Raw genomic sequence first — 20,538 nt, forward strand, 5'->3', positions numbered from 1 at the left:
TATGAACAGCAAATTTAATTTGATTCTCTAAAGATTGAAACAAAAACAAAATCAAGAATCATAAACCTGATTAAAGAATCATATTTCTACGGTTGGATCATCCATTCCATCTTCATCATTAGCATTGTAAACGGTTTCTTCAAGGCGGACGGTTATAAAAGATCTCTTCAAGGCTGCCGGAAATAAACGGCGTCTTCAAGGCGGCCGGCACGATGCATGCTACTGAAATTTTACTTAACGACGTTTCTTGAAACCCCTGAATTGCACGAATTCATCCTTGAGTTGAGGATGATCGCCGAGTAGAACTAAAACCGCATCCTCGAACTCGGACTTGGCCATCATTTCTTGAGCGTAAAAATGAAAGCACTTGAAGAAAACCAAATAACGTTGTCTACAAATCTTGAATTTAACTTCATCAAAGAACAGATACCATTCATACTGAATCTTTTCCTGGGTTTGCAAATTACTTGAATTTGAAGTGAGACGAGTATTTGTGAGCAATTGCGTACGAGTTTAGGATGATCGCCGATTGCAGCAAGAGCCCCATCCTTGAAAAGTGGATCATTCTTTCACAGTACATAATAAAGTCTTGGATTTTACTTCTTCAGTGAAAAGAGGCCATTCTTGGTGCATGTTTTCCATAGTTTGTAAAATACAGTGATCGGAATTCAGAATTAGGTTTGACAGAAACAGAAACAAGGGAAGATATTATAAATGAGAAATTGATTTTGTTAAACTTCCGGTGTTTATGTATACATTTTTCCTCTCAACTATACTCCCTGTGTTTATGTATAACAAATTATTTATTTTTACCATCCATCATATCGGTTATATATGTTATTTTAATATCATAGATACATAACATAATTAATTTATTTAAATTATTTTAATAAGTTACAATTTATCAACTAAGCGTATATTAAATTTAGTTATATCTAATAAACATACAGCACATGAATAGTTATTATTTTATATATTAATTAGAAAAACTTACTGCTAAACAAATTAAAGAGCCATGATAAAACCACATAATTTATATGATAAAAGATCAATTCACCCCTCAAGTTGACACGAAAAATCAAAAAAAATTAATTATAAGCGGACCTCATTATTTTTATCATGTACTTTGTAGAACCGAGTTATATTTTTGAGTGTTTATCCCATGCAACCGTTGCGCCACGTCATTTTTACATCAAGCCAATGAGCATTTGCGATAGAGAATCTTTTAATTATTACTTATTTTTTTTATCATTCAATTTTCCACATGACTAACGCACAATTGGTTTGTTGCACGAATGACATGGCGCAACGGTTGTGTGCAATAATTTTTCTATATTTTTCCTTCTGATAAAAAAAGAGAGCGGGTTACTCAATTAACCCTAATTAATTTTAATTAAAACTTTAATTAAATTCTATGATATTAGCATGGCGCAAGATAACACCAACAAGAGAAAGAGACCAAATATACTGATAACGGGAACTCCCGACAATGAACCACTCAAGATGTTCCACAAATTCTGTATGACAGATTAAGCATAGACAAATCAAATATTTATTTGATCATGATGATTCAATGGCTCTACAATAAATTAGTTTGTAAATTTCTGTAGGGGATACTCAAAAACAAGATTACAAACAATATTGAATGTGAAGTTTCCAAATTTTACGGGAATAACCAGAGAAGAGACTGCAATGAGTATTAGAGGTAGCAGTAAAAACAGCTACATAAAAATGTTGTTCAGGGAGATAGGCAATAAATTGAAGAAAGCAGCACGAAACCGAGAACAAGGATGGTACACTTCTCACATGGCAGCTGCCTCTAGGGCCATTGCCGAACGGATCCCATTGGTTGATTTTGTTATTGAAGTGAGGGATGCCAGAGTATGTATTCTCATTCAACTCTGTCAAGTGTTTGATAAAATGCCTCAATACACAAAACTATTCACTTTGTTGGGTTTTTTTTAAGCTTCCTTTGTCTTCGGAGTGTCAGCTTCTGATTAACTACTCGGATTCTTCCCGACGAATTGTAGTTATGAACAAAATGGACCTTGCTAATCGCTCCCAGCTCAAGGTTAGAACTTAGAAGCTTTATTATTGTAATGAATGGTTGATGTCATACGCTATCTAAAAATATAAGTAAATGGTGTTAATTAGATTAATTTCAAGTTCTCTTTATCTAGTGTTCCTTTGGAACATCATTTATGTTTAGGTAGTTTATTTATTTAGTATTTATATGGAATTTGTTTAACTTTTTAAATTAGTAGAATACTTATTTAATGTATTAAATATTTTCTCGTCTTCTCTTGCTTTAAAGGAATGGATTTCATATTTTGAGGAACGAAATTGTGTTTCTTATGCGCTCAATTCTCATAATACGGATAATGTCAAACAGGTAAACTTACATGTCTTCACAGTTTCCAATGAAAATTTTAGGATGTGCATCATGGTTTAGTTCATGTCTATCTTTTGTTCTAATTGAAGTTTTAAATATGCATATATCTTTTGACCTGCTTATATTATTGAGTTTCTATGCGATTTGCTGTGTAGTTCCTCAACTTCTTACAAGCACAAATCAGAAGATTGAAGAGCATTGAGTCTGGTAGTACAATAACAATGATGTTGATTGGGATTCCTAATGTTGGTAAGTCGGCCATCGCCAAGTCGTTGCACCATATCGGTAGGATTAGTGCGTTAGGTAATTTAATCTCTTGAATTTTCTATTTCTCTTCCACTACTATAAATTCTGTATGGACCTAGCTCTAATTGTGGAATTGCTCAATAGAGAAAGGAAAGTTGAAGCATGTAAAAGTGAGTCCACATCCTGGAGAAACAAAAGATATCAGCAGCTTTAAGGCATGCAGTCTGTAATTCTTATATTTTTCTGTACCTAGGGAATGAAGACGACGATTATAAGTTTCCGCTTCTCCTTTATTTATAACTCTCTTATATATTTTATGTAATATTTTCATGTAATTGTTAAAAGCTTATGTTTTACTTTCCAGATCGGTAGCCATCCCAATATTTATGTGCTGGACACTCCAGGTATTTTCCCGCCTCAGATTCTTGATGCTGAAATCTACTTCAAGCTAGCCTTAACAGGTGCGACTACGACAGCAATCTTCAGAGTTTCCATGGTTAGAATACGTCTTACTGTCTTATAGCTAGATTTAACTGTGTATTTCTTCCCCCCGTCTTTCAAATGCGCAGGAGCAATCCAAGCTGGTTTGATCGGGTACAGGGAACTTGCTCAATACTTTCTGGCTGTTCTCAATCTAAGCGACGAATATAAGAAATGGACGATGTCGCCTACCCATGAAAAAGGTAAATCAATTACAGACAACGGTGCAGAAAGTTCAAGGGATGAGCATCAGGGGGTGGAAGAGAAAAAGCAACACCTCACAGATCATACACAGGTATGAACACCTTTATGTTTTGTTATTGTATTTCATTAGAAGAAAAATCAAGTTTCTCTTAAATCCGAGCTTTCATCATTTAGATTACAGAAAACATTACGTTACACAGTTTATTTTTTTATATTCTGAGAATGTCATTTGTCTATCATGTAGGATTTCATAGTGCATGATGTCCGGCGGAAGCTTTTTGAAACTATTTCATCTTTTGATGGTGATATGCAAAATCAAGCGGATTTGGAGAAGCTCATCGAATTGCAGTTTGCAGCCTTGACAGAATCTTTTCACTTGCCCACGGAACTAGGCGACGATGTTCATTATAAGATTGCTACCAAGTTACTTAATCTGTATCGAACTGGGAGGCTTGGACATTACAGTTTAGACCCTTTGACATTACGACAATAATGGTATAGACACTTTAGCCTTACGCTATAACATTTACTCTATGTCTCGAGTTTGAATCATAGCATCAGAAACTTTTTTTTTCCTGTGTCAGAACGGGCAGATTTTTCATTTACCGGTGAATTTCTCGGTTTGACCAATGATGAGATTCTTGGCTAGAAGAAAGTTTCTGTGATATGGACGCACACACAACCCAACTCAGTCGGTTGGTGTCTTGGTGATGAGATTCTTGATCAATTTGATTGAATTTTGGAAACTCTTTCACTATATTCAGAACTGTAGAGGCGGTAGAGTTATAAGCTTCAGAAAAATCAAAGAAAAGAAATGGCCAACAAAAACTAATTTCATGTATTTTTGTTGGGGGTATTGGTTATGAAGGTAGAATTCTGCTGAAGATAAATTACCATATGTAGCTGTAATTAAACCTGCTTCATTGTTGCCCATAAAATATTTATGATTCTTAACAAATTTCTGTAAGTTGCTAAAATCTTGGATAGTTTTTTCAATAAGTTAGTCAGCTTAAGTAGTTTCTTAATTAAATTAGTTTGTTAGCTCAAGTAATTAGTTAAGCTAGCTAAAAAGTAGTTTCAATAGTTGAATTAAGTTTAAAATAATTTTTTTATTTCTGTTACAACTCTTTTTATATAAGGATCTAAAATAGCATTAAATCTTTCTATCTGCTTCTGAATTCTCCCAATTTTCCTTCCTTACCTATTCATCAATTCTATTTTCTTACTTCCCAAACACACATTTCATCAGGTTTTAGTCTTTTGCCATCTCATGGAACTCATGGCTATGGAGAACCCTTTTGATAGATTAAAGCGAGAATTTGAAAGAACAGTGGAAGAAAATTCAAGAAAGATCCAGAAAATTAAACAAGAAATTAAATTGATTTGTCAATTTAATCATAATCAAAATCAACATAATCAAAATCAACGTCTCTACGGGCATATTCTACAATATCTGAAAAATGAGAGTAACATAGGCGAACTTCCCGATCAGGAAGTTACGAGTCAAAATTCTAGCAATGGAACTTCGCTCACACCGAGGCCAGAAGAATCAGTAGGAAATTCTCACCGTTCCGGAGTAATAGAAGGTGTTCGAGGGAATCTAAGTACGGCACGGTAGGAAATTCCCTGAAAGTGTATCTAATTATGCCCTATTTTAAATATAATAGGATAATGTAGAGATGAAATTTAATTGTTTTTTGTTTTACAAAGACATTAAAATCAATTAAAAAATAGAGAATTTAACTCGGTCTTTTCTTCTCTCTCTCTCTCTCTCTCTCTCTCTCTCTCTCTCTCTCTCTCTCTCTCTCTCTCTCTCTCTCTATATATATATATATATATATATATATATATATGGGAATTCTACAGTTACTTTGTTTTTAGCGTACTTTATTCATTTAACCATCGGATGAAAGTAATGAAAATTCATCCAACGGTGATAAGTGAACAAAGTAAAGTTTACCTTGTAAAAGACAATCTAACCATAGAAAGCCCCTATATATAGAGCTATTGCATTAGATGATGATTGCCCATAAGGTTGAACTCACCCCCCAACTCTGATCAAATCTCAAAAAAATATTCATTTCAGCGTTTTCTGAATATTAAACCCGTCGTTTCAACCCCAGGCTGTTGGTTTGAGAGACACATGATTGAACCATACTACAATTTATGGATTGCAGTAATCCATAATAGATTTTTAATGCCTGTATACTTGAATTGAAATTCTATGCAACCGGTAAATGAAATTTTAAAATCAACTGTCAAAAAACTACTAAAAAAATGCTTCGATTATAACAAATAGTATCTTTGTAATCCATTGAATACCAAACTAATGGCAGAAGCAATGGCCACAAGACTTGAAAGATATCAAAACTGGGGTTGTAAACAAACCGAGCAGCTCAATATTTGGCTCGGAGAAAGCTCGACTCGAGCTTTTTCGTAGTCTAAATACATTGTAAAACCATATTCAAAACCAGAATTCAACTAACTACCAACAGCTACCAAGTCATGACTCATGAGGTCACACAAGCAAATTGGATGCAACAAAAACCTTCTCAAATAAAATCTAACAACCAGAACAGCTAATTCACCTGGAAAAGGAACACGCAGAAACAGGACTACCAGTCCCGGTGTTTTGTCAAATTATAATACGACAGGTTGCCAGCTCCTCGCCCAGTTTGTCAAAGTAGCAACATTTCTACTTATATCCTCGACCGAATCACTCCGTAATGCCACAACAATATCTTCTTTGTAACTTTCTTTAGCCTCCTCCAACAAAATTTGGAAAATTTCACATTCAATATTGTTTGTAATCTTGTTTTCCGAGTACCCCCTACAGAAAGTTGCAAACAAATTTACAGTAAAGCCGATGAATCAACATGATCAAACAAATATTTAATTTTGTCGAGAATATCAGCTACCTCTTGCTTAACCGATCGTACAAGATGGGATTATCAGTTTGAAGCACTACAACATAATCAAACCATCGCTCCGGAAAGAAATCACAACCATGATAATCAACTATATTTCCACCTTCTTCCATTATGTCTTCAAGCTCATCACATACCTACCCAAAAAAATTCAATCTTCATTGCAATTTTCATAATATTAATATTTCCCCCCAATTCAACATAAAACTAAAACCCTATTTATTATTTCAAAAAATGATAGTTTCTAATTTTTTTAAACATTTTCACTAAATCATTCAGAATCCAAATCACCATAACCAAACTAATACAAATCTAGGTTAAAAAAAATACTAATCACACCAAAATTAAAATTAAAAGAAAAATTGAAGAATGAAAGCTACCAGATCCTCATTGATGACGTGGCAATCCAACTGATCGTCCCAGCCGTCGTGCAAGTTCTTCTCTTTGACCAAATCCCCGATATTTATGTGGAGAAACTGAGTGGCTTCCGCTAGAGCAGAAGACGTCGTCGTTTTTCCTGTTCCGGGAGTTCCCGTTATCAGTATATTTGGTTTCGTTCTCTTGTTGCTATCTTGCGCCATGCTCACCGTTACAATTGGTTTTGATTTTTTTTGGATATTTCGTTCTAGGGTTTTAGATTAGGAATTTCGTAAAATTTAGGCAAAAGGTATAAAATGCCGCTGTAATTTTAAGATGAGTGCAAATAGCACCCTAAAAATAAAATATTCACAGAATCTCCTGCAGTAAAATGTAATAATGTTCTAATGTATAATTGTCCAATTATAAATTGCATTGTTAGCTTTAAATATATATCTTTAATTTAAAAAACATTAGAATAGAAGATGAGATTTTTGATATAACAACTTTAATTATGTCATAAATCAATAATACAATATATAAACTGACATATATATTTACATAAATATAGATAGTACAATAACATTATTAACGTCCCGGAAAGCATAAATCGCAAATTGCATGAGGTTTAAGAAAAATAGTATGATATAAATACTGATTTTATTTAACAAATCAATTTTACAACAATGAATGATAAATTATTACAGCAAAATTGGCAATAAATATGGTTAAAACAGCTATATACATGATACACAGAAGAAACTTGTATGCAACTATGCAGCTTCTTATCAGGAACTTGCATTTGCATATCAAGTGCTCAACAAATGTTGAGTAGGTTGACTTGAACAACCTTTAAGAATAGAAATTAATATTTTTTATTCTTCTAGCTCTGACTGCTTATCAGGCTAATGCTTTCTGCAGAGCTTGATGTTGCAGAGACATCGTTCAAAGGGCACTTCGAAGCATATTGACAATGGTGGCATTTCCATCTCTCTTCCTCCGGAACGAAACTGGCTTCTCGTTCACCCAACCAGAATTCAAGACATTCATGAATTTGACTATTGAGCCAATCGGGATCATATGCAAATAGATCTTCGCCAATCACAGAGTAATCATTTTGCCACTCGTATCTGCTCAAATTATCCAAATAAAATTTTTTGCAACAGTAGTAATCATACGAAGCTTTCAAATTTTTTCTATATGATTTTCATGCCACCCGCACCACCATATTCATTCACATCAGGAATATAAACTAATGAAAATAACAAAAGTTGTGAATTTACTTTACCTCAATAACATCTCATTGTCTGCAGGAAGCAGCGTTTTGCATGTAGTTCTGAAGTACCTCACTATCTCATCAAGTGTCTACACAGAAAGAAAAGTTAGAATTGAGAGTTAATACTGCAAATCACCTAGTTCGTGGATAACTCTCCAAATGAACAAATATTAAGCGACCAAAAATGGAGAAAAGATGAAATCTAAAGATCCCTTTTACTTCGTCAAAACCAACCCTTTGTTTGATCCGATTCTCATGTAGACTTCATTTCATTTGGTAATTCATTTGACGTAAACAAGATCAGTACTACAATCAATTAAATTAAAAATAATTTCTTTACCTCTGCTGGGATGCCTGCATTAGCAGTGTTCTCTCTGATTTCTTTAGACAACACATAGTGCGGGTCCAAGGAAAAGAACTCGAAAAAACTTTTGAAGGGAAATTTATCAGCAACTAAATTGTCCCACAACTTCTTATAGCACATTAATTGTAGCCTGCAAAAATTCAACCAAAATACTATAAGTTCAGACAAGCACTTGCTAAAGCACCATTGACGAAAACAAAAGAAGACACAATAAGCATACCTTCCATTTCTTTTTTGTGGTTCAGCCGGAAGGGTGTCTCGCTTACGAGTTTTTGTGTCCACTAGCAATGGATTTTTATTTTCTCCTTCCGGTATTCGGATCTCATCAATTATTCCGACAATCCACACCCCTTCTAAATAGCCCACTCTGAAATGAAAAGAGAAGGCAATTCTTTCAACAAAACCAGTATGTAAATATTAGCCAATTGCTACAAGTAGTCGTAATGAATGGGACTAAGAGAGAAAAAACCCGGTGTCGAGCCAAAAAAGAGGTATACTCGTTTCCTTTTAGTCACTATACACGTAATATCATTTAATATCATGGACCTCACTAAAACTTCTCTTCAACATGTAATTCTTAAGTCATTTACAAGTTCATTAAGATCTTAAGGATATGCCACTCAACATACGATGGCGTTAAAGAAAATCACCAATCATAACCCAATAACAAGTTCCTGAATCAATCCAAATTCTAAGGAAGCAAAAACGGCTTACTGAAAGAAACATAATTAATTATCATTCTAAATCCTGTGTTAAAGATAACAATAACCAAAAATTAGAACAATATGGCAAATCTCTTGACTAACAAGATTAAATATATAACAAAACCAACACCCGCTGAAAAGATAACTTACACTGGAATCTCACGTGTTAGTCCTTCAAACAATAATTGATTGGCACCAGTTATGAAATTTAGAAACTTCAAAGCCCATGCATCTTCTGCAGAACTAATAATAACTCTAACTTTCTTAACAACCTGCACAAATATGCCCAACAAATAAGTATATGCATTGCACAAAGAAATGCATGGAAGGCCATCCAGTAAAAAAATGTGATTTCCTAGAAACTTCAAACATATACAAATTTGTAAGGGTAAACAGAACTATACAGAAGGTGATCACATACGCTAAACGGACTACATAATAATACATAAGGTTACGATTACACAACAGTGCTTAATGCTAGAACGGACACTTGATTCAATCAACGTTTTCCGTTTAGGAAAAGATGGATTAATTTCCAGATTACTAATACAATGAAATGATAGAATCGATTTTGAATAGCCAAAAGAAATATCATTGGTGGGAATAAAAACGGGCCAATTTGACAAAGAGTTGAAAATTGTACCTCTTCTTCCAATTTGACATGGCGATCATGGCCTGCTTTCATAGGTTTAGTCATTTTCTTTTTTCCATATTGGAGTACAAGCTCCATTTGTTTTTGACACCATTCCTACGAGTCAACAAACATCATACAGAACAAACATTTGGTTTAATTCCCTTCAGACACAAACATAACAACCAGAAAAATCGAATAATTAAGATACACCAAGCATCCTAAATTCATCAACAAACCCGAAAAGGGAGTAAATTTAGCATACCCACATGACAAATTCAATCCAAATTAATCATAAATTCAAAATCAGTTACCGTAGAAGTAATATCAGTTACAGACAGCCCATTTTTCTTTCTGAACTTGAGATAAAAAGAATCAGCCGCTCTATTCTTCTTCTGGGTGCTTTTGGAATCACCTAAATCTTCAATATCAGACTGAATTAACCTTCTTTTGGACAGGGAAGTGATTGTCCTGATTGACCTGGCATTTTCTTGAAACAAAAGGGAACGAGAAGGAGACAAAATGGCAGGGATGATGCAAGAAGAAGAGCGAGTTGCTGCTAAAGCTGCTTCGAGAAAAGCCATTTCTTCTTCACTCACGATCTCAATCGGGACAGTGGTATTTGTAGCAACGTCTTGAGAGGGTGACTCGGCCATTTTTGGTGGTGGGTGAGTGGACGAGTTCGTGGCGGAGAAAGTGACCGTTAAGATCGGAGAGGCATGTTCTTACAAGGTTGTTGTTCGTTTAGAGATGAACAAGAAAATTATTTTGATAATTTAAATGTTGATGTTCAAAAAAAGGTGTCGAAACTGTTGTTTTAGTACCTAAACTTTATAGATCTAGTCATCTAAAGCCCTGAAGTTTTATTCTAGAATTATTTCGCTTTGAACTTTTATTTTAACCTATATAACATGAACGAGCATCTTCATTATATATGATATGGATATAGATGTATTTTTGCAGCCACCAATTGATGAAATGAAACGACTATGTAAAGAAGGCTTTGAGACAGAAATGCACACAAATTTTAACTGACGCACAGCAATTTTGTGGACCATAAATGACTTTTCTTCTTATACTTACTTGTTTTAATGGTTAATCAAAGGACATGCGGCTTGTTCTTCTTGCCATCGAGAAATCGCATCTTATTTTTTTAAGTGTTCGCAAAGTTTGTTGCATATAGGTCATTGTAGGTTTTTACCTGGAAGTTATAAATGGTATCGGAGAAGTGAGTTATTTGATGATATTAAGAAAAAAAACGCTCCAACTCCGTTAAGTAGTAAAGAGGTGCTAGAGGAGTTTGTAATGTCCTTTTATTATTATTACGTCATAACTTAGACGTTATGTATATCGAGAAATATATTTGTAATAATATATTGATACGTAGAATAAGCATAAAAATAAAAATAAAGATATTAGAAATTCACGTTATGACTGGTTAAAAATGATATAGCACCCGAATTTTATCTTAGCATAGATGGTGCAATTGTGCAATTTCCTACTGCATGTTACACTTTATCCTCAAAAGAAAAATCAGTCTTGTGCAATTATTTGACCAATTTAAAATCACCTAATTATTTTGCAATGTGTTAATGAGAAGGAAACAAATATATGGTTGTCATGTATTTTTAGAGTAACTTCTTTCAATAACAACTTGTGGTTTTGTCTAAAAAAAATTACAAAAACCTTTCGTCAACTTGAGTTTTTTTTTAAGAATTTATGCTCTAAGACCCTTGATTTAGAAGACACTTCACATGATCAAATTATTGAACACTTTATAAAAATTTGAGATGATTTCATCTTTATTTTTTATGTTATGGTGCCTTTGGTTGTACATCTACCGATGGAAGTTAAACTTAATGGTTCAGTGAGCAATACAAATATTGAATATATCCAATAGAAAAGTGATTCATCTATAATATTTTATTTTAGTTTCTACCTAATTGATTTAGTAATTGCACATTTGCACTAGTAATTTGCTATATTCATAGGTACTTGTACATTTTAAAGTCATATATTCACAATGAAGCACATTTTGAAATTTCAATTGTTGCAAAATGAGGCACAATAATTGATTTTCTTTTGACTGGTGAAGAAAGAACCAAAGAACTGAACCATTTCACAACAAACAGCCAATTTAAAGTGACAGCAATTGAAGAAGAGAATTACAAATTAATTTGTTTATGTCATAAAAATAAGGATATATAGATTCATATAATATAGACTTTGTCTGAAATACAAATCGGGTATTTCTCATCTTAAACTCTGTCTAGCTCAAAAATTGCCACCAAACTCTCAAGTTCTGCATGGACGACATCTGTCACCTTTCTTCACTTCATATACGTATATATAATACAACAAACCCCATTGATTCTCTAAAACCAGAACTCTTGAGTTGATGATCATGGGGAAAAATAGAGTTACGGCAGCAGTACTGGTGTTCTTAGCGGTGGTTTTGTGCTATGGGTCAGTCACAGCCATGTCAAAGGGCTTGCACAGAGAAGATCCGGCGGCGGAGGAAGGAAAAAAAGGAGGAGAAGACTGGTTTTTATTGCAGGATTCGAAACGGGTGGTGAAAACGGACGCGGGTGATGTGAGAGTGGTGAAGAATTTTGGTGGGAGGCTTTTAGAGAGAGAAATGCATATTGGGTTTATTACAATGGAACCTAAGTCTTTGTTTGTTCCTCAGTATCTTGATTCTAATCTCATCATCTTCATTCAAACAGGTTTGTTTTACATTATTACAGTGACGGAGTCATGATTTTTTTAGTTCACTTCTGATCTGTCGATATTACGGACTTAACCGTGCTCTCGGACTGGAGCTTCCATGGCCCTGATTACATATATAGTCTGTTTATTATTTGGTTTTCTGTTTTGATATTGAAATTTGCAGTACAATAAATTTCTTCTAGGTGGCCATTAATTTAGCATTATTTCTTGATTTTCATTTATAATTCTCTAATTCATTTGCTTTCACTTAAATTGGCTCTTTGTTTTAAGAGATTAATCATGGTTCAATTCTATTTTATGTTTTCTTATCTCAGATGTCGTTAATTTAGTTATGATAGGCAGTAATTTCTATAGCAATTGCATCCAAACTATCGTGTCCTCCGTAAAAGGATGGTTTGGACGAAAAAATTTGTCGTTGCGGAAGTTCAAATTAAAAAAAAATGATTTGGACTTTCATTTATAAAACTAAACAAGTTTTCATAAAATTGTGAAATTTTATATTCCCCATTTACATTTCAGAAATCTCACTCTATTCTACATAAATTAAGAAAGTATTTATTGATATATTTTCTTCTGAAGTATTAGAAAAATATTGTTCTATGGTGGTGCTTTGTCCGTTTCCGCGTTTTTCGTTTCAGTTGCCGATGTGAGCACTAGGAAATAGGCACAGATGATCTATACATGCTTAGTGTAGCCGAGCGTTTCAAGTTGGAATCTTCTCTAATTAAAGTGGTTGCGGAATATGCGTGATTTGGGTGCAGGAGAAGCAAAGATTGGGATGATATACAGATCCGAGTTGGCGGAAAGGACATTAAAGATGGGAGATATATACAGAATCCCAGCTGGCTCAGCTTTCTACTTGGTGAACACAGGAGAAGGACAGAGACTTCATGTCATTTGCAGCATCGACCCGTCCGAGGGTTTGGGATGGGGTACTCTCCAGGTACACCTTCATACCGCAGCGAATCCGAACAACAGTAATTAGACTATATGTACTGAATATCTAGTGACTGGAAAATGATGTGGTTTCTTTGTATTTGCAGTCTTTCTTCATTGGTGGAGGGACCTATCCAACATCTATTCTTTCTGGTTTTGAGCCTAAAACACTCGCTACCGCCTTTAATGTAAGTGTTTTAGCTCTTCGTGATTGGTTCAAATTAATTTTGTTAAATTCGTCTAATTTTGTGGAATTTATTTGTTAACGAATATAGGGTGTGTGATAGAACTTATTATGTTTATGTCAAATGAATTATTAAATGCATATAAATAAACTTAGCTTGACTAGGTTTGATTTACACGGTAGAATAGGCTTGGGTTTGCCTAAGTAATAGGATGAACCAGATACGAAGGATTAGTTAATTTCAGGTGATTGATTTACTTTGTTCATTTTAGGCAACAATAGAGGAAGTGGAGGAGCTAATGAGCAGCCAAAGAGCTGGACCGATTATATATCTCGAGGATTCTCGAGCACCGAGCATATGGACAAAATATTTCCAGATGAAGGAAAAAGACAGACTAAAGCATATGAAGAGAATGATGGGTGAATCCATTGAAGTAGAAGAGGAATCAATATCACCGTGGTGGTCATGGAGGAAGCTATTGGATCCTTTATTCGGACAAGACGACAATGAGAAGAAAAGGCGCCAGACTAAGGGTAAATCCCCCGATTCTTACAACATCTATAAGAGAAAAGCCGACTTCAAAAATAACTACGGCTCCAGCATTGCCCTCGATGATACCGATTATGATCCTCTCAAAAATTCCGGCATTGGCGTATATTATGTGAATCTCACCGCGGTATTCTTCTTTCGTTTCCGAACTATTTATAATTTGCAAGTTGCAAATGTTGTTAATTAACTTAAATATTCTTGTTATTCATTCTAGGGATCAATGATGGCACCGCATCTAAACCCGACGGCGACAGAATACGGAGTAGTTCTGAGTGGAACCGGAGTGATACAGATTGTGTATCCGAACGGAACACAAGCAATGAAAGCTAAAGTAGCAGTAGGGGATGTATTCTGGATTCCGAGATATTTCCCATTTTGTCAAATTGCATCAAGAACGGGTCCGTTTGAGTTCTTTGGATTCACAACCTCGGCTCGGAAGAACAGGCCACAGTTCCTGGCGGGTTCAAACTCGATCCTTAACTCGTTGAGAGGCCCCGAGCTTGCAGCTTCATTTGGAATGCCCGAGGATAGGCTATGGAACTTGATTAAAGCGCAGCGAGAGGCGGTTATATTACCTTCAGCTTCAGCCTCACCACCGGATGAGATGGAGAAGGAGGTGCCCAGGATGAAGATAAACAGCTTTGGTAAAGCTGTAATGTTGGATTTAGATTAGAGAGAAGGTTGTAATGTGAAGAAATAATGTGTTGAGCTTGCTTTTTTATTTTTATAATGTTTAGTTGGTTGCAGAGTTTGTTAATGAGTTTGTCTTAGTTGTGAATAAAATTGAATTGCAATTTTTCTTTTGTATTTTCAAATTCTTTTGAACCTTCTTACGATTGATGGCCAACTTCTGAAAGAAAAGAAAGGACAAAATAGTGAACATTAATATGAAGTCAATATAAACTTTTAGAAAAAGGGATAGCCGTGAAAATTGATTAAAATTATTATAATTTTTAAAAGTATTTTGAATTTTTTATTCTTAATTTAATATAATTGCTGTGTAAAAAAAAAGAACAATAGGTTTATAAAATATTAAAATTGTCTATTAAAGTGTTAAAAGAAAGATATGCAAATTGTTATGAGATGAAACAAGTAATACTAAAATAGAAAATGTAAACAAATAAAATGAACACAAAAGTTATATAAGTACAACATTTTATAATCTGGTTAGCCGTTAGTAGTTAAACTTTTATTTTTTAAATAGGCCCTACTTGAAATTAAAACTCAAAATCGACTAAAATTCAAAGTCGAGATTTCAAAAATGTACTGGAGCGTCTTAGCGACAGACAGGCAGCAATGATTGTTAACATATTTAGTAGAAAACTAATACTATTATTTTTTCTTGTAAAAATCACAAATCATATTATGTCAACATAGTCTAAAGACAAAAAAGCTCATATTATGTCAACATGTGAATAAAATGATAATACTTTTGAATTTTGTCAAATGGATACAATTGTTTATGTAGGGCATCCTAAAATAGTGTGAATTTCACACCAAAACTCTACTGTTACAGTGTTCCATCTTCAATTATTGACTCTATTTTCTTACACCAAAAAAATATTCTCAATATATTTCTATCCAATAAATTATTTAAACATTTTACACTTATACTCGTAAATTATTCAATACTTACAAAACATATTTATATATTTATTTGTATTAATATATATTATTTATTTTAATAATTTATTTTCTAAATATGTTAATATATATATATATATATATATTTTATAATAAAAAATATTAAAATATATTTTATTTATAAATTGTTGAATTAATTAATATAAATCCATTTTATTTAATGTTATATATTCATATTTCCGATTAAATTGAGCATACTTATTTGGATTATATTGTAACAAAAACTAACAAATGTTTAATAGTGAAGTTTATAATAAAAATACACTATAATAGAGTACTCTATTTCATCTCCAATAATACTCTATTTTAAGGTTCAGTATAATAGAATGACTCTAAATTTTGAGTAAAAAAATAAAATGCACTATAATAAAGTTGGATATAAAGTACTATTGAAGAGTATTTGCACACCAAATTGACAATTTGGTGTGATATTGTAGATGGTCTAAGCAAATGCTATTATTTTCTTCCTTAACCTAAAATTGAAACACTCCAAATCTGGAAAAAAAACATGCAACCGCGATGCATGCTCTCTCTTTTGCCGCTCTCATGACACTGCTACTCCTTATTGTCAACAGACAAATCCGTCGATACAAATTCAGACGGATTAGCAACAATAATTGTCGTCGGAAAAATGTCTTTGAATTGTCAATGACAGATGCCATTGTGGATGTCGGTGCAAAATTGCAAATTACCGACATGATTTTTGCCGACAGCTTATAAGCCATCGCAAAAGTATCCATAGATAGAATTACCGACGGATTTTAAATGATCACATGTTTATTTGAAACAAATAAAACAGGCTGTTCGTCGTGACATGTTTATTCGATGAAAAAAAGAATTAATAAAAAAATGTGAGAGCTAAAGCTAGCATAAGTCTTTTTCTTAGTATCAAAATGAAGTATGTGACATTGGGATTGGCATTGGCACTGGCAGGCAAAATGGACTTATGAAGTATGTGACACTTGAAAGGACAAAAGAGCATCTAACACTAATTACTAGTAAAAAATGGGCTTAACCCATATAGAGGTCCTTGTACTATACACATTTTTTTCCGTAGGTCCTTATACTTCATTTTTGTATTATTTAGTCCCTCTACTTATCTATTTTTGATTTTCAGGTCCTTCATGAGTTTTTTCCGGTCCTTTTGTGTGGCTGGAGGAAACAAAAATTGAAAGTAGAAGGACTGGAGGAAACAAAAGTTATAAGTAGCGGGACTGAAAAAAACTCAAAAAGGACCTGGAAATCAAAAATAGGTAAGTAGAGGGACCAGATAATATAAAAATGAAGTATAAGGACCTACAGAAAAAAAAGTGTAAAGTACAGGGACTTCTATATGAGTTTGGCCTAAAAAATGAATCAAAGTTCAAATGCAGAATTATACCTAATAATGCTACCTACCATAGATAAAAGTCATGAATGTAACCTAATTAAACTTGTTTGATAGTGATAATTAGGAGTGTACATCGGTCGGTTCAACCGGAATCAATTTTTTTAATAATTTATAACCAAATCAAAAGAAATATGATACAAACTGAGCTGTAATTGAATCTACGTAATTATTTGGTTCGGTTGATTATTTTAGGTAACCGAATAACCAAATTTCATTATAATTAATTATTAAAAAAATTAATTTGGTATTAATCTGTAATTATAGATAAAATTAGGGGCCCAATTGATTTCTAAATTATAAAAATATCTTTATTTTATTTAAAAAAATTACAGAAATAATATACTGTAATATATATAATTTAATTCGGTCAATTCGACTAATTTAGAAATTTCATAATAAAAACAAATTGAACCAAATTTCAAAAAAAAAATTATTAACCATAATCGAATTGAAATTAGATTAAATTATAATTATAATTTAATTTGGTCAGTTTCTTCGAATATATCCCAGTAGTGGTATATGCTGGTGCAGGGAATACCTACCTAGCAAGCTACCTGGTGAGGTGGTGCGTTCGATTAGTGCAACTTCGAACAAACAGCCCTTGCTGTAGTATGCAGGTACTACAGAAACAAACATAATTTTTGATTAGGTCACACTTAAGTCCGGTCCAGCGCAAGGAGAGCCACACATTTTAATTGTCTAATAGAACAAATATGACTTGCTAGTTGATGAATTGATTAAAGTAAAAATACACTACACATTTCAAACCACTCTCATAAATCAACAAGTAAATTACATTCTCCTATATATAATTAGTTAATATAAATAGATTTAATTATCTAAATGTAAATATTATTTAATATATATATTTATTTATTAAAATTTATATACTAAAACTATTGCATAAAAATAGATAAACATTAAAATATTCTAAATTTATTATTATTATTGAAATTTAACAATATTATAATTATAAATTATATTTTTTAAAATTAAAATATATATTATCCTTTTAATTTACAATTAAAGTAATTCAACTATTAAATATCTTAACAATTTAAATATATAAATATTCAATTGATCTGTTATTTTGTTAATTTAATTAAAACTCATTTCTTTTAATTTAATTACTAAAATTTTCATATATATATATATATAATCGATTTAATTTATTAAAACGGCCTTAACAAATTAACTCAAATATATGTATTTTTTATGAAGAAAGCAAATTGAGATTCATCCATTTAAAAAAATTACCCTTAAAGATGTTGTCTATGTAGAGGTTTGCTGAATTTTCACCAAATAAGTCTATCCATATGTTATCTATTTATATGAATCTGAATATTTATGGCATAATTCCGACATCTGATTTAGCTGATTCAAACGGCCCTAAAAAACTAACTCGAATAATTCAACACGCGTCCCATTTCTCCACGTTATTTTATTTAACTGAAATTTATTATTTTCAAGTTCATTTTTTAGTAATGGGTAGCTATTCTAGCGATACAAAGGGGATAGAAGTATGTTTTTGAAAACCAGCCAGGATATTATTATCATAACTCGCTTTTCCGACGTCGGATTTAACTGATTCAGACGTCCTTAGAAAGCTAATTCGAATACCTACAACTTTCATGAAGACGTTCGGTCCGGATTCAACCTGAAAAAGGGACAAACGTGCCCTTGAAGCTGCTGCATGTGTGCAGCTTTATGAAATCTGCATGTACCCAGTCCGAGTATTTAATTCGTAAATCATTTTTCCGACGTGGGATTTCATCGATTCAAATGTATCTGGAAAGGTAACTCAAATACATACGACTTTCATGAAGACTTCCAATTCAGACTCGACCTGGAACATGGACAAAAGGTGCCATGAAGCTACTGCATGCGTATTTTAGTGTGAAATTTATATATATTCAGATTGTGTATTTATGTCATTACTCCTTCCCCCGGCGTCGGATTTCATCGATTCAAACGTTCCTGAAAAGGTAACTCGAATATCTAAAACTTTCATAAAAAAAAACGTATTCAGATACATCTTTTAAAAAGAACAAAATCGTTTTTTAAACTTTGTATGCATAGAAACATTATGATTTTCAACAAATCCCTATAAATATATAGCTATATATAGATATAGGTACAATTGTTAGGTATTCAAGTGATATAAAAGTTAGACATGGTCATATTTATGCACTATCTATAGAACTATCATGTATATAGAAATTTTACATATGCCTATAGCTGTATATATCCAATTTTTTAAAAAATGTAGAAGCATCTTCCAAAACTGTCCCGATTATTTATACCATAACTCTTTTTCCCGACCTCCGATTTAACTGATTCGAACGGCCCTATAAAGCTAACTCGAATACCTACATTTTTCTTGAAGACGTCAATTTCGGATTCATCCTCAAATAAGGACGAAATCGCCCTTGTAGCTGCTGCATGTGTAAACGCATGTTGACTCCTCACCAAATAACATATTTTTGTGATAAAAATATTTATAACTCCTCACCAATTGCATTAAGAACTCCATAGGGAGGGGGATTTATATGTTACTTTCTCTTCTTATCCCCATTGACTAAAGTACATTATGGACATGGTTTACTATTATTATATATAATTTATTTAAGTAAAATATATATGTTCAATTATTTTAAATTTAAATTTAAATATACATCCTTTTTATTAATTTATAATAATCTATTTTATCCTAATAATTCAACACGCATCCGATTTTTCCATGTTATTTTATTTAACTGAAATTTATTATTTTGAAGTTCACTTTTTAGTAATCGGTAGCTATTCAAGCGATAGAAAGGGGATAGAAGAATATTTTCAAAAATCAGCCCGAGTATTTTTTATCATAACTCGCTTTTCCGACGTTGGAGTTAACTGATTAAGACGTCCATGGAAAGGTAACTCGAATACCTACAACTTTCATGAAGACGTCCGGTCCGGATTCAACCTGAAAAATGGACGAAAGAGCCCTTGAAGCTGCTGCATGTGTGTAGTTTTATGAAATCATGCATGTACCCAGTCCTAGCATTTAATTCGTAAATCATTTTTCCGACGTTGGATTTAATCGATTCAAATGTCCCTGGAAAGGTAACTCGAATACCTGCGACTTTGATGAAGACATCCAATCCGGATTCGACCTGGAACATGGACGAAAGGTGCCTTAAACCTGCTGCATGCGTATTTTAGTGTGAAATTTATATATATTCAGATTGTGTATTTATGTCATTACTCCTTCCCCCGACGTCGGATTTCATCGATTCAAACGACCCTGGAAAGGTTATTCGAATACTTACAACTTTCATGAAGACGTTCGATCCTAATTTAACCTGGAAATGGGACGAAATTTTTAGATTTATTTATATTAAATTTTAATAAAATAATTTAATCATACAATTAATAATATTATATTTTTAATTTTTAATTAAATAAAAATTATTTATTAATTTATAATTTGTTTGATCCACATTATGTATTATTTTATCTTATTAAATTTATATATATTTAA

The 20,538-nt window shown here is 32.8% G+C and overlaps 4 protein-coding genes across 8 annotated transcripts; 2 read left to right on the forward strand and 2 right to left on the reverse strand.

The window, feature by feature from the left end:
- The first annotated feature begins 1,421 nt into the window (after window positions 1-1,421).
- On the forward strand, window positions 1,422-4,352 carry LOC126665045 (DAR GTPase 2, mitochondrial). Of its 5 annotated transcripts, none has more exons than XM_050357720.2 (9): window positions 1,422-1,519; window positions 1,611-1,881; window positions 1,967-2,071; window positions 2,315-2,392; window positions 2,548-2,695; window positions 2,783-2,853; window positions 3,003-3,099; window positions 3,208-3,413; window positions 3,567-3,871. In XM_050357720.2, the coding sequence occupies exons 2-9, from the start codon at window positions 1,693-1,695 to the stop codon at window positions 3,813-3,815; spliced, it is 1,143 nt and encodes a 380-aa protein (XP_050213677.1). In that variant the 5' UTR covers window positions 1,422-1,519; window positions 1,611-1,692; the 3' UTR covers window positions 3,816-3,871. The 5 variants fall into 5 exon arrangements, with proteins under 5 accessions (XP_050213677.1, XP_055960293.1, XP_055960294.1 ...); XM_056104318.1 differs by adding an exon at window positions 3,907-4,352 and having other exon boundaries at window positions 1,424-1,881; window positions 3,567-3,817; XM_056104319.1 differs by adding an exon at window positions 3,916-4,352 and having other exon boundaries at window positions 1,424-1,881; window positions 3,567-3,817.
- A 1,237-nt stretch (window positions 4,353-5,589) lies between these two features.
- Window positions 5,590-6,874, reverse strand: LOC126665047 (adenylate kinase isoenzyme 6 homolog). The gene is made up of 3 exons (XM_050357725.2): window positions 6,630-6,874; window positions 6,241-6,386; window positions 5,590-6,152 (listed from the first exon to the last, which is right to left on the reverse strand). Exons 1-3 carry the CDS (start codon window positions 6,828-6,830, stop codon window positions 5,963-5,965), a joined length of 537 nt encoding a protein of 178 aa, XP_050213682.1. The 5' UTR covers window positions 6,831-6,874; the 3' UTR covers window positions 5,590-5,962.
- Window positions 6,875-7,249: 375 nt separating this feature from the next.
- LOC126677437 (exonuclease V, chloroplastic) lies at window positions 7,250-10,349 on the reverse strand. The gene is made up of 7 exons (XM_050372088.2): window positions 9,896-10,349; window positions 9,594-9,698; window positions 9,101-9,222; window positions 8,467-8,613; window positions 8,223-8,376; window positions 7,895-7,971; window positions 7,250-7,736 (listed from the first exon to the last, which is right to left on the reverse strand). The coding sequence occupies exons 1-7, from the start codon at window positions 10,235-10,237 to the stop codon at window positions 7,490-7,492; spliced, it is 1,194 nt and encodes a 397-aa protein (XP_050228045.1). The 5' UTR covers window positions 10,238-10,349; the 3' UTR covers window positions 7,250-7,489.
- A 1,585-nt stretch (window positions 10,350-11,934) lies between these two features.
- LOC126678352 (vicilin-like seed storage protein At2g28490) lies at window positions 11,935-14,788 on the forward strand. Its single transcript, XM_050373258.2, has 5 exons — window positions 11,935-12,307; window positions 13,073-13,254; window positions 13,355-13,435; window positions 13,704-14,108; window positions 14,196-14,788. Exons 1-5 carry the CDS (start codon window positions 11,980-11,982, stop codon window positions 14,652-14,654), a joined length of 1,455 nt encoding a protein of 484 aa, XP_050229215.1. The 5' UTR covers window positions 11,935-11,979; the 3' UTR covers window positions 14,655-14,788.
- Window positions 14,789-20,538: the final 5,750 nt, after the last annotated feature.

The sequence above is a fragment of the Mercurialis annua genome, linkage group LG1-X (genome assembly GCF_937616625.2).
Source record: "Mercurialis annua linkage group LG1-X, ddMerAnnu1.2, whole genome shotgun sequence".
Classification (NCBI taxonomy): domain Eukaryota; kingdom Viridiplantae; phylum Streptophyta; class Magnoliopsida; order Malpighiales; family Euphorbiaceae; genus Mercurialis; species Mercurialis annua.